This window comes from Micrasema longulum, unplaced genomic scaffold (genome assembly GCF_059751315.1).
Source record: "Micrasema longulum isolate JH-2025_06_02 unplaced genomic scaffold, ASM5975131v1 h1tg000042l, whole genome shotgun sequence".
Lineage (NCBI taxonomy): Eukaryota > Metazoa > Arthropoda > Insecta > Trichoptera > Brachycentridae > Micrasema > Micrasema longulum.
Genome location: NW_028277249.1, coordinates 788,077 through 802,676, shown reverse-complemented (window position 1 = coordinate 802,676; position 14,600 = coordinate 788,077). Strand labels below are relative to the sequence as shown.

General features: G+C 30.0%; 1 protein-coding gene across 1 annotated transcript in view; it reads left to right on the top strand.

Annotated features, from left to right (window-relative positions):
- Positions 1-14,600, top strand: part of LOC148285310 (neural-cadherin-like) — a 164,978-nt gene that overhangs the window by 54,678 nt on the left and 95,700 nt on the right. Inside the window, exon 2 of the mRNA XM_088227287.1 lies at positions 8,626-8,769. Coding sequence (XP_088083413.1) covers positions 8,626-8,769 — 144 coding nt within the window. The remainder of the gene's footprint in view (positions 1-8,625; positions 8,770-14,600) is intronic.

The window sequence follows — 14,600 nt, the reverse complement described above, 5'->3', positions numbered from 1 at the left end:
TAATTCTAATCTTATCCATTTGACACTTGGCTAATTTACTGGAAAATGAAAAGAGTGTCCTGTGCAAAATAATTCTGAGAGTGACTTAAATGTTAATTTCAAATATATTGAAACACAACCAGAACCCTGGACGAGTGTTTTCCTCTAGATGGCCATTCTTAGGTAAAAATCCTGATGAAAAAAATCAAGTGGGCATGAGTCAGAGTATTTGCTTACCATGCTATAGGTCCCGGGTTCGATTCCTGACAGGTTTGAAAGATATTTGTTTTGTAGCTGGTTTAGTGCTGTAATATTTCATTATCCCTGGAGGGGTACCTGAAACATAAGACTGATTACCTTACCCTTATGTAACAGATTATCAAAACACGCTGCATCTAATGTTTTGATTTATGCACGATCAGATGCACATATGGGTATGATGATAATAGTGACAATCATAATTAATCCGTGTAACAGTTTTTCAAATATAAAAATATTTTTTTTGAAGTGAGGTACTCTTTGTTTTTACAGCACGCAATTGTTTATTTGTTCCATAACGTTATTACCCTTATTCTTAATTAAATTATTTCATCATTTCAAATAGCAGACTACCATCGAGACGATTAAAAATTAGTTCTATCAATAAGCCTAATCTTTTTCTAATATTGTACAAAAAAATAAATCTAACAAATGAATATTGCTTTTACCTGATCGCCATGACATGTGACAGTTTTTTCTGAGTTACATAAAACAATGTTTGTCTTCTAAAACTTTTCGTTAAGCAACTGTATGTGAACGGTTGACAAATAATAAGAGATTTGTATCTTCAAGAAGTGGCTGGCAATGAAGTAAATATTGTGTAGGGAATATACAGGTTGTTTCAGATTTCATGTTTTTGGTCTCCTTTAAACGTGTTGGATTTTAAAATTCAGGTTCTTAAAATAAGGCGTCGCTTACTCATCTTGTTGGTTTTTTATGGGCAAACATTTGAAAAACCCTTTCTTCACTGTGATTTTTTTTCTTTTTAAATACTTAAACAACACAATAATAAATGTTTTTTATCATTTACTCAAAAAACTAATTTATTTAAAAGTGAAAACTTGATTTCGTTCAAAAAAATTTGCCATATTTAGCGATCCTTACTCGGCAATTATATATACTTTTTTTAAATGTTAGTTGCATTATTCTCTTATCTTGCTTGAAATGTACAAGGTTAATATATACTTCAAAGCGATAGTTATTTATTTGTTTCCTAAAAAAAATGTTTTTTTTTTTTTCTTTTAAATTTATATTGAATTTACTTCAATGAAAAACTTTATTTCGTTGTTTTATGTAAGGATCGGTAAGATGTTTCGGCTGTGACCTGTTTTAAGAAGAAACCACAGAAAACTCTTCAGAAGAAGGCGGACCGTTGTAATTCGTTAACAGATCTTCCGATCCACTTGAATAGTGTTCGGCATTTGGTGTCCTGCTATCATTGATACCTTTTATTGCCTTCACTATATCTGTCATGTATAATGTTACCTTTCTTGACAAGTCCCTATGACTAATCACTACATGCACATCGTGTAAATCCTCATTTAGACTTCTGCCACGCGCCTCCAATTGCATACTCTGCAGACTAAAAAAGGGGCAATGCATCAATAGATGGGAGACATCTTGAAGAGTAACATCATCGCATGGGCAAGTGTTGATCTCAGATATTTTGAATCTGTGTAAATAGCTCATAAATCCGCCATGTTCTGTCAGGATTTGTGTACGTTCGTATCCTGCGGCAATTATATTAAGATCCTTATTATATTTATTAGAGAAGTGATTATATCTGTTCATTAATACAAAACACCTAAGTAACTAACCATAATTTGAAATAGAATAAAACTAATTAGAATTAAGGGCCTTGCTCATAAACTTATCATGAAGTTATGCTTAGGCATAGTGGTAGAATACGAATAAGAATACCATCGTCATTAAAGTGGTATAATAAAGAGAGTATTTTCATTCTTATTTGACTACTTTGCCTTTATAAGCACTCGCATTTTGAATGAATTTATTTTAGATGAATTCATTTTATTAGTAGATGTGTAGATGAGCAACTTCAGCGTAGCTGTGCGAGAACGGCATAGATAGGCAAAATCGGCGTAGATGAGTCAGCGCGGAGAGAAGCGAGTTCAGTGTAGGTGAGCGTGTTTGTTGCAGTTGAGCGAAACTAGTGTTACTAGTTGAGATCTGCAAAGATGAGCGTAAACAGTATAGTTATGTGAGATTCGCATGCTGCATGATGTCTTCTGTCGTCCAACTGGTTGCACCGTAGATGCTGCGTGGAGTACAGTGTTTCCAAACGCATCGTGTGGAGAAGGTTTCTGCGCCGTTGAAATAAACCTCCCACCGAATATCACCCTGATATCCCAGCGAGCGAGATCACCAATGTAAAAGTTAGGTTGTTGAGGGTTGGAGTTCCTACCCCAGTTAGAGATCGACAGAGAAGACACGAGGTTGCTGTTCAATGCGTATTTTTTTTACATGGCGAAGTGTTATGGCAATGCTGGGTCGAAGAGACTCCACTTGAATTACAAGCTGGAACTGAGTGACTGCAAGTCAAACTGGACTGTACGAAACTGACTGACTGACTTGCGTTGCCACGTCCAGGGGTCTCTTTATGGGCAACGTTCCTTTGTAGTTTATTTCTCGGTGGTAATGATTATGTGAATGTACTGCCGAATGATGCTACCGATTTCATGTGCAATACTGTTAGAGTTGCATTATATGATGTATTGAATTTTTTAGAAAATGATGACATTGCTTTCTTCGGTCATTGAACTATTTCAGGTGAAATGCTTTAGCCCGTGTGTGTCATCGATTATGGACTATGAACCCCACAGTCTTATACTTCAGGTGCATATGAGAAGTCAAAAGTTTTACATCCACTAGCAGATGGTATAGAGTTCAGCACTTCGTCTGAACCTCTTGGGTCCCCTTAGTGTTTCACAAAATAAACAAAAAACTTAAAAACATGATAAAACATGTAATATATACGAAAAATAACGTAGAAAAAAAAACTTATTTCGATTGAATATTACGTCTATTTTTTAGGTATTCAGCCCGAAAACTTTTGATGCATACATACGAGCTAACTACTCTACTAGATGGACTACTTTTCACTTCATTTCCTATTTATGTTTATTACATTTATTATTTGCTTCGTTAAGACACGGAAAAAAATAAAATGCATAAAAAATAAGACATCCTGTATATTGGAAGGTCGTCACTTGTTCCAGACATGCCTCAGCACTTAATCCAGTAATAAGTAGAAAACGATATAAGAGCCTGGGTTTCTTAGGTTTACAAGATGGTATTCGTTATGTCTTGTTCTTTTCTTTAGATATACTTGTCCGCCCACGTGTTTCAATCCAAATGTACACACAAAAGACAGAAAATGTCTCGAATACAGAAATACTCACAAGACCATATTTATTTCTTCATGAATCAAATAGAATGCTACGGATAAAGATTTGAATAACCGGATTAATCTTTCTGAAGAAACTAATTTATATTTAAGGATCAGCAGCTAGATTATTTTTCTAAAGTTTACTGATTGCGTTGACACGTAACTGAAAATCTATTCTCAAAACACTGCCATTCTACGCTGTGCTTCTAGTGCTAGATTTATGGATGTGATACATAACACGTTACCAATTTTACCAAACTTATTTATCAATATTTTCAGTATGTCCAATCTTTGTAGGCGATTCAAAATAATCGTAAATATATAAATTTAAACATAAATGTATTCAGACGGTGATGTAGAATAGGAAATAATAAAGTGTCAGGTTTGAAAAAAGTTTTAGAGCTGTGATCATCATCATCATCATAATTTCCTTATTCGCACCTAGCGATGCATAGGGTTAGGGAATTAGTACTTCCATTGCGGCTTACCTCAAGTATGTGAAGGAAAAATAATTTGTATTACGTTTTAGATCTAAAACGGGGACCATTAAATTCGACATTTAAATCTACCTTTGAAAACGGATATACCATTATATACCAAGACCTAAGCATAGTAAAAAATAAATAAAATCAGTTTCCTTAAGGCGGCTTTATCTCCATCCTTTTTTCTTTTTAGGATTTTTACCTAAAATCTAGTTGAAAACACTCATCTAGATTTTTAATTCTGCTTCACATATCTAACACAATAAACAACTTATCACTTCACAAAAATCAAAAGATTTTAAAAAAAGAATAAAATAAAATGCAAAATGGTAATTTTCGCATAAATAAAATGAACTGGTGACATCTTTAAACTGGTGAAAAATAGGTGGAAACAGAATGCATAGAACTGAGAAACAAGAAACAATTTGGAAGACACCTTTTATATTTATCAGTGGAGAGCAACTGGATAAATAAGAAGAAAAGATGTACCAGTGTTTAAAAAAGTAATTATGATACTGCAAAGAGTTCAAAGACCCATTATGCGAGTATCAAGAGAGAACCAGGTAGGTTTCCTACTGGTAGGTCATGTGCGGATCATATCTACGAAATTCGCTGTATTCGACGGGAGAACAAAGAATTTTATAGTTCCTTAGCTTTTATAGCCCGGATAGAACTCCACTCTAAAAAATACAAGAAGCATATAGGATGCTTATTAAACTAATTGAAATTATTGTAGCCCTTCACTCAAGTAGCGAATGCCCAATCAGCATGAAAGATTTTGTCTCAGACTTGTTTGAGATACAAATCTAAGACTAAATATACAAATCAGATTTATAAAATAGAAAATGAAAAAGAAGTATAAAATGAAAATAAATATTACAATTTGTAAATTGCCTTCCTAAGAAAAATCCTAATTTCATGCAATATATCGATATCCAAGGCCTATATAACGCCTGCCAAACACCCACACTAACACCCAAAACAGAAAAATACTGAGTTTTGAGAATAAGTGTCTCAGAAGAATCTTGGGTGTGCTATGGTTTGACTTTGTGAAGAGTGAAGTAAAAAGAGAACGGACGCAGAAATCTTATGTGTCAACGGTCGTCAAGCGGAGGCGTTTCCTACGGTTTCCTAGGATACGGTTTCCTGGGCCATGTACTGCGGATGCCTCCTGAGAGCCTTAACCACGATTACCTACTTTACAAAGCACGAGGTTCTCGACGTCTTGGACGTCCACTGGTGAATGTTTGGTAGAGATGCATGGAGACTTTTTATGGATACCATATGCTACAACCAGGGAGTGAACATGGAATGATGATCATGATGTTTAATAAAGTGAACACGTAAAGCGTAAACCACATAAAAACATAACGTAAGCCGGAATAATAAAGCTTTCATTTGTAAAAAAATCTTCATCTCTGTTTAAATAAAAACCAAACTTCTTATTTTTTTTGTTTTTTTGGCATTTTTCATCCTTTTTAAAGTCTTGAAATAAATTTGATATTCAGTTTTCCTTATTTCGGTTTCTGAAAAGAAATCACATTTAAAAAATATATATTATTAATATCATTCCCTTTGATCGGTTAGAAGCCTGAGTAAATACTTTTCCGATATAAAATGATTTTTCTATCTAAGGGCTTTAACATTCAATGGTACCTATATTTATGTTGCAAAATATATCCCTAAACTAAATAAGCTTTTCCTTAACCGAAACCAGAGAAATGCATCATTCGAAATTCTTATTAGGGAGCTACTTGAACATAAGGTCGTCGATTGCAAAATTATTGTAAAACGTGGACCAGTTTCGAGTATACTTACTGATCAAACCTTAGATTGCCAAAAGTGTTTTTGATATTGAAACAACAAATATGTATTTTGATTGAAAAAAATATTAAAAAAGCTTTTGTTACTTAACATCAATTTTATTTAAAGAGAAAAATCTGTAAAAAAAAACATTTAAAATTGTATTGTTCACTTAGTAAATTTTATATTCAGTAATCTTCCAAACATTTATTTATTATTCGTTCAAAATTACAAAATTAAATATTTATGAACTTATTAAGGCTTTTTAGGCAATGCCCGTGACAAGCCACAATAAATAATATAAAATCAAATTCATATAACAGACTTAAGTTTTGGCGAAAATTTGGAGACTTTAAGATGGCCCACTGTATATATATGCATGATGTAATTCATAGTCCTAACGCTCCTATATACCTACGTGAAAAATTTTAACGCTTATCAGTTCATGGTTAACCTCTTCGTTCTAATTCTCAAGGCACTCTCTTAATACCCATCCACAATTCCTCTTTTTCTGTAACTCATATAGTGTCCATGCGGCTCGACTATGGAATCATCTCCCATCCACCATCAAAGATGTTACTACATTATCTCTATTTAAACCACGTCTGAAGAAACATCTCCTTTCTCTTCCTTAATCTCTCCTCCATTCTTTTTTCCTCTTTCCTCTTTTTTTCCCCATTGAGTAATCGTTTCGATTTAAGGTAATTTATAAACAAATACGTTTATTTCTATTTTTATATATCATTGGCTTTTTAATTATTTTTTTTATTGAATATGTTCTGTGACTTGAATTAGAAAAATAAAACTTTTATTTTATTGGTTTGTTGGAAGAAATCGCCATTTGGCAATAAGCTCGCCAATGTACAAATAACATTATGTACAAAAAGTTAAATAAATAAATGGTATATCCCGATTTATTTATATGTTGCGTAAGTAACTGCGACCGACATTTGTATTAAAGTCTAAGTGTCCACTTATTTTCATATTTATAATAATAATAATAGCTTTTACCCGCAGCTTTGATCGCGTGGTATTAGGAAGACATTGCTGAGGTAATTATTTAGTTGTGTCGTTTATCAATGAAAATTTGTTCATCAATACATAATTTATCTTAAAATTAGCTTGATCTTTCAACTACCGCTTTGAAAAAAATACGATAATCAGTTAGTCTATAGTGACGCAGCATCGTCATTCAGTTCACAAATTCAAAATCCTAATACAAAATCAAAACGAAAAGCAAACTAAAATAACCGTTGATAAAGCAAGTCAATTATAGTAATTTTAAAAATTGAATCCAACTTTATTCTTTTTGACATCTCTCCGTACCTCTTTTGATACTCATTCTTATTTTAAAATAACGATTCTTATTGTACCTTTACTTTATTATTTTATAAATTGTAATTGTTTCAAATTTCGGGATAAGATGTTACTAACCTCTTTAACTTTTCATCTTTCTGGCCATCTATGTAATGCAAAAAATTAGGTCCAACAGCCACACTATCGCATTCAAAATAGTAGTAAAGAAAATACACGGAGGTTTTATATATCAATGAAAAGTTAAAGATAAGTTGTAAACAATTACTTATTTTACATTTTGTATAATATGTATTTTACAACTTTTTTTTAAGTGTGCGTGATAGAAATTCTTTACTCAATAAAAAACATTTGTTATAACAGTATTAATACATTATAAAAACATAAAGCCAAACACATATTTGTCCCTGTAAACTATTTATTAATATATTAAAATATAATAATTTTGTTATTTTTATGTACCACTTAACTTTTTTTGTAAATAACCAACTGTTTTGTAATAACACTATGATTTTTTTAGGGTTAATAACAAACGAACATATTATATATAATTATTTATTATTTTTAAATAGAGTAGTATTTCAAAAATCATTATTATATTATATAAATCCTTTGAATAGTGTTCCACAAAGTTAGTGCTTCAAAACTTAAAAATGTTCAAGAATAGTTTATTATCGGGTGTCCAGACATTATTGTTAATCCAAATTCAAATGAAATAGTTCAAGCATAAGATTTTAACATATTAAATAGTAAATTTGGTTTGATTCTGATTTTATTAAAAATAGAATTATTTAATAAAATCAGAATCAAACCAAAAAACAAAAAACTCAAAAAAACAAACCAAAAAAAAACTGTTTAAAATATTACAACGGTTTAAAAATACATAAAAAGCACAATAATTAAATTAGATATACATATTTTATGTTTTTAAAACATTATGTTATTAATTACCACGACGTCTCTAATCAGAATTTTTAAATATTTTTATATAATGTTATTCAGTTTTAAATAATAAAAAAATGTCACCTTATTTTTAAGAATTTTTAATTAATAGGGATGAAATATTGTCGAAAAAATAGTATTTACGTACTACTTGCATAAAAAATATTTTTTAGTTTATAATTTGAAATTCCCGCAAAAACAGTTGCATTAGCCACGCTTATATTACATCACGATTTGGCTAAATTTTTAACTTGATTTGTGACTATTTAAATTTAAATAGAAACGTTACGAACCTTGACATCACAACTGTCAAGGCCAAACATGTATCGTTTTTACAAAGACACATTTTTTAGTAATTTTATTTTTAAAATCACAAATGAAAACATTTCTCCACAATATCCATATTGATTTTGAAAAGACATTTGAAAAAAAAAACAATTTTACATGTTTTTATTGGTGTTCGTAGCATGTGACATAACTCTTTTGTCTATCGCCATAACCGAAAAAAATAATGTAAGGAATTTCACAAAATAAAATTTTGGTCAAAAAATATAATTGTAAAAAATTACAAATGACCAATTTTTTACTTAATCTGATATTTTATTTTCTGTGTATGATGAAATAAATCAACAAATTGATTTATTTATTCCTTTTTTCCAGTTACGAAGTTTATCCGCACTGGCATTGCGGATAAGAATGAGAGTGCTCCCTACTTCCACCGAGCGCACTATGAAGCCGAAGTAGATGAAAATGAAGATCTTCATCACACAGTTATTGCTCTTGCGGCAAACAGTCACACCAACTGTAAGTAAAAAAATAATCACTGAAAGCTAGACTTAACTGACCTAATTTTACTGTACTCAAGCCGCATCCTCGAGTCTAGAGCATCGCGCATGCAAATTTGCACGAGGCTTTGTAAAATTTTTGGATACCGGCACTATTTGAGTGAGAAAAAATGCTTTCTGAAAAGATTGCGTATGCATAATGTCCTTTTCAAATATGAAGAAAATCCTAACTGACTAGCTACGAGTAATTACACTGATAAATAAAATTAAACTTTTTTAATTTTACATGAACTGAAGAAGGTGATTCTTATAGATTTTTAAAAGTTCAACACGTTTAAAATAGTATTGATTTATTTATTCACGAAAAAAACAGTAAAAAATGAACGATTTGGAACATAATGCGCGTCATGCTCGAGCATGATTAAAACCCTAACCCTGAAATTGTTTAGTGTCGGAAAACCTCATATAACCCAAAACCAGATGTACAGTAAATTTTTTTTCGTAAATAAAAAAATCTGATTAAAGTTATATTTTTCAAAGCGGATAATAAACTTAAAAATTCTAAAAATTCATTACGAGGGGCGAGATGTGCTAATTTGGGAGTACAACATATAACTACCAAAAAAATTATGGCTGAAAGATAAATTCTGATGGCATATTCAGATTTTAAGGACAGAATTAAATGAGAATCAGTGGTTATATTTCACGCAATGAAATCTCAGAGTAATAATTCGCTTCCACTTAAAACAGAAACCCTTTAGAGAAGCTCTTTAGCTCTTTTGCATAGAAACAAAAGGGTTTCTGGTTTGCTTTTTAGCTTAGCAACAAACGTGAAACTGACGGTTTTGGTTTGCGCTTGTTATTCTTGACCTTAGAACCTTCGGCACATTGTATTGGTGTAAACCGTAGATAACTTTATGGTTAATTATCATAAAATAGTATTTTTACTCCAAGAGCAAAATTATTGTAAACCAGTATTATCAATTCAGTTCGTAAAATTTGTAATTCAATAAAGTGTCACGGAATTATTATTATTAAAATAAAATAAAACTTTTGTTACTGTCATGGATGAATTTTTTTCATGTTTCTCAATTTTTGTAAAAAAGCAACTGAAGGCCCAAATTAAATTTAAATTTGAATCCGAATAGTAAATAAAACTAAAATAAGGTGGCAAGATTAACACGAGTGAAAACAAATGGAATTCTAGTAACCTAATAATTATATTAAAAAAAAACAAAAAAACATGCTTTTCAACACTGAACAAAGTAATACGTGTGTTAAGTATTCATGATACAACGGCATTTAAATTTAAATGTGAAAATAAAATAAAAGCATTATTTTAACAAGATAAGGTAAGCAATGACTGATAAAGAGTAGTAATTAAAGGTAGTCCCACGTTTAGTATCCTGTTTTGATAATGCCAACATACGCATAGAGCTTTAGATTTTAATTTTATATTACTATTGCTGAAATGTGGATCGCTATTCGCGTTCATCGCGTCATTGCCTCAAATAGTTGGTCAGTAAATACAGCCAAATATTGTTATGCAACGAATATTTTACAATACATTGATATTTGTGTATAATATATTATAAAATCAACAAATTTTTGGTAAAAAAATAGATCAAAGCTAACATAAACATGATAACAATACCAAATAAAATGTGAAAATCAGACTCCCATTTAGAAAAAAGCGAAATCACAAAATTCAATTTTATAAAAGACAGTAAAAAAAATTAAATTCAAACAGAAGGTTTAGAAATATGTTATACAACTTACTCATAAAATACATGCACATTGTTATTATTAGAGCAGACATGATAATATGTTTATGTGTGCCTTATTTCAAGATTAAAAAAATTATAAATATAAATAAACATAATTGAAAAATTTGGTTAGGTATCCAAAACAAAATAATTTTATTGGATTCTTTTTTTTAATACACAAAAGAACATAATGTGATACGTTTTGTCTTGTTAGGAAATTAATAAATTAACTGAAATATGTATACGAGTATATTGAAAATAATTGCTGCTTAATGAGGTGCCAAGGGGGTATTTAGTAAGTAGGATTTCTATATAAACAAATATTTGTAAAGTAATTCAAAATCAGTTGAAATTTACTTCTTTGATTTTAATTTGTACAGTATGGGTCTACTGTGAAAGCTTTCCATTATTTGTGTAGGGGAACATATTTAAAATTAATATAAGAATTTAAATAATTAGATATTAATATTGATTTTGTTTACAAAGGTTAGCTCCAAAAAATAATTAAATCTTTACATCGGTGTTTTATTTATTATTTACGAAAAATAACTTTCTAAAGAATAAATTACAATTTATCCGTAATGAACTTAATAAAATATAATAAGTTTACTCTAATTGATATTTAATTACTTTACTTACCTTGGTTTATATAGAAATTCTCAATACTTGCTAAATATCCCCATGAATTAGTAGTGCCATTATGCACCGATATCATAAAACAGCAATTGTTGTTAGTATATAAGGAAACTTTGTGAATATTTAAGTGAGTTTGATAATGTCCTAACATGACAAAACGCGTCACACAATTGTATATTTTGAAAAAAAAGTTGAATTTAATCCAAAAAAGTATTTTATTTTGGAAAACTTACCAAATTTTAATATGGAATTCTAACAACTAACGGCAAACACAATAAATAACTTCATTTTAAGTTGATTATGTGTAAATATTTTAATAAAAGAATTACATTACAAAACAGCTTAAAATGACATTAAATTCTTATTCAATATTAAATAAAATCAGTGTTTTTTTACAGCCGGATTACGCTCGGTGTTGCGAACTTTATTTTTGTGGTTTCTACGAGACTTTATTTGTGATTTTCGTTTAACAAAACGTGATTGGAGGGTAATTCGACAAAAGCCATCTGTATTTTTATTTTTGCATGCGGAGCGTTCTCATTGCTAAATTTACATTTTACTAAACGAAAACCACAGAAAAAACTTTCACAGTCACAGTCACATCAAAATAAGTCAGTGGATATGATTGTCCCCGGACAATCGGGAATAAGCCTCGGCTTGATCTCGACTCTACAATTTGATTACTATTTCTGAAAACCGGGTTGAAGACCTTTAAAAGAACCAAAGATGGATCTGGACTTAAGTTCGAAACCAGCTCTACCAAGACTTAATTACAACTTGAAATGGCCCTGAAATCTAATGTTTTTGGAAATTATTAGAAATAAGTATTTATTTTCAAAAACTTTCGTTACAAATATTTCAAGCTATTATAAAAATTTACATTTTTTTTTTTTAACTACTAAAAGATTTTGATAAAAAAATTCCTCTTTAAATGGTGCTGCAAAGTTTTGTAGCACTAAGCAAAGGATATTTTGAAGTCAAAGTATTGAAAAAAAAAATGAACACATTCATGTACATACTGTTAAATTTTATATTTTATATTATGTACAAGAATAGATGTATAATGTAAAAGAAAAATAAAAAAAAGTTATTCAATTTATGTACTATGATATTTATAAACTTAATATTTATGTATAAATTATAACATGTGTATAAATCAGCGGTGAGCCGTGATTTACTTTACATGTAAGCTACAAAAACATATTAATTTTTTCATACATATTAGTACATAATATGTAAGTAATATAATTATAAATGACTATTTTTTTTTGGTTCTATGAAAATCGACTCAAGCAACAATTATAAAAAAAAACATGCAAACATATACTATTTCGATATAATACTTATACAAAAGTTTATTAAAAAATACCAAAATGACATTTAGCAGATATTTCCATTATGATTAAAATGTCAACACTGGCCGATTTCCTTTAAAACAAATATTGCAAAAAGTTGCCATTGCAAACACCACATGTTCTGTGTGATACATAATATGGCAATGGCATCCTATCAAAGAAAAATAGTCCTTCGAAAATAATTTTTGAAATACTAGTTTCCAAACATAGAATCTTAAAATAAAATCATATTTGTAATTTGCCAGCTTGTTTCAGTACTAAAAAAACGCGACTAGGTTAAAACGTAATATATAGTGAATTTTTTTGTATGAAGGAATAAGCTGAGGCAATTTTAAAGATATTTTTTTTGTAAGAAGGTAAAGAGGTCATTTATAATAAAACATTATTATCGAATGTCAAATATAATGGTAAGCTGTGCATAATCGCTTATTTAGACGATTCCCTCTGGTATATATGTGTGTGAATATTTATTAACGGATATTGTCCATTTGTACAATTTAACGGGTTCTAATATAACAATATCAGAATAGTTAAAAATAGTTTTTTAAAAAAGAGAAAAAGGATTGACAAACATAAGAGACATCAAGACAAGATGTGGACTATAATTAAGTGCTCGATTGAATCGCTGTAAACTTCAACCGAAAATGCACAGATTTTGTCTTGAGTTAACAATACGACCAAGACGGGTCATTGGAGAATTAAGAACATAGTTTGTTCTATGCTGTTCTATCTTCAATACTTCATTGTTTCTCAACCTATGTCGGAATATAGAATTTTACTTGTCCCAGTAATAATGGAACATCGATTATACCATTAAGTATGCCAAACATATGTATAGAATCAATATTAGTTCTATGTTTGTGTGTGTACACAAGTATGTACGTACGTGCATGTATGCTTAATGCTTATATATGCATTGCAAGTGCCCTGACTCAACACGGATTTTTTAGCGAGTTGAGGCAGGTTCACAGGCATGGGTTGTTTCTGCTTGTATCTCTATAAACTAAGTCTTCATAATCAATTAATGTGTGCGTAGTGTTTTTTAAAAATAAATGAAACATAATTTATTTTTAAAAATAGCGTTTGAGCCCGTTATATGTAGCAAAATACGATTCCATTATTTAAAAAAATAGTCTAGTATTCTATGTCTATATTCTATTAATTCATTTATTTATTTGACAATTGCAGTCGGCATTATTTTACGGGCTGTTCAACCGATAACGTAAACGTTAGTTAGAAATGAATGAATAGAAAACAGATAGCGGCTAAACTGCCGATATATAGAGACAAATAGATCTATATTATCCGCAGAAGCTGTTTTCAGCAATCGAATTGCCTTTTAATAGGTGAACTCTGACTTGCATTTGTACAGCTTCTGGTTGTGAAAAACAGAGCATGCGATCTCACTCTAGTATAATTATTAGGAACGCAGATCCTGATCTCTTTTAGTATGTTTGGACTATACGAGTATATACTTCCAGAAATCAGCTTATTAAAATGTTTCCTAAAAAAAATTGACGATGAGATTTGAGGGTGTTGTTATCTAGTATCCTTGCTAAAAAATGATGAATTTAAAAATGGATAATTGTTATTTTCTTTAAGATAAAAGTATCGCAAAAATCGCTTTTGAACCTTTTCGATTTCAGGATGTGGTTTGATTTAGAAGGGTCCCAAATTATGGAACAGTATTTTAGTATGCTGCGGACTAGTGTTTCATATAATGTGCAAATTACAGTAGTATTATTGTAATATCTAGAGTTTTGAAGTACACATCCAAAGTCACACAAAATGATTTATTCAGAAATGAAAAGAAATTGAACAAATCTATATTCAAAATAAACCAATGAACAGATGAGTGAGTTTTTAAAAAAAAAATGTTTTTAGGTTAGACCATGCCAAATTTATAAAAATAATTTAATGTTTTCTTAAAAATATATTTCAAACTACAATAGTGAATGTATATCATTATTCTATTAAAAGTCTTTTAAGCAAAATATTTCAAGGATTTTTTTCTATAAAAATGTGTTGCAAGCACTTTTACTCATGAACGTTTTATCGCACCCTTTTCTCTAAAGAATGGGTTAAGGGCTTTA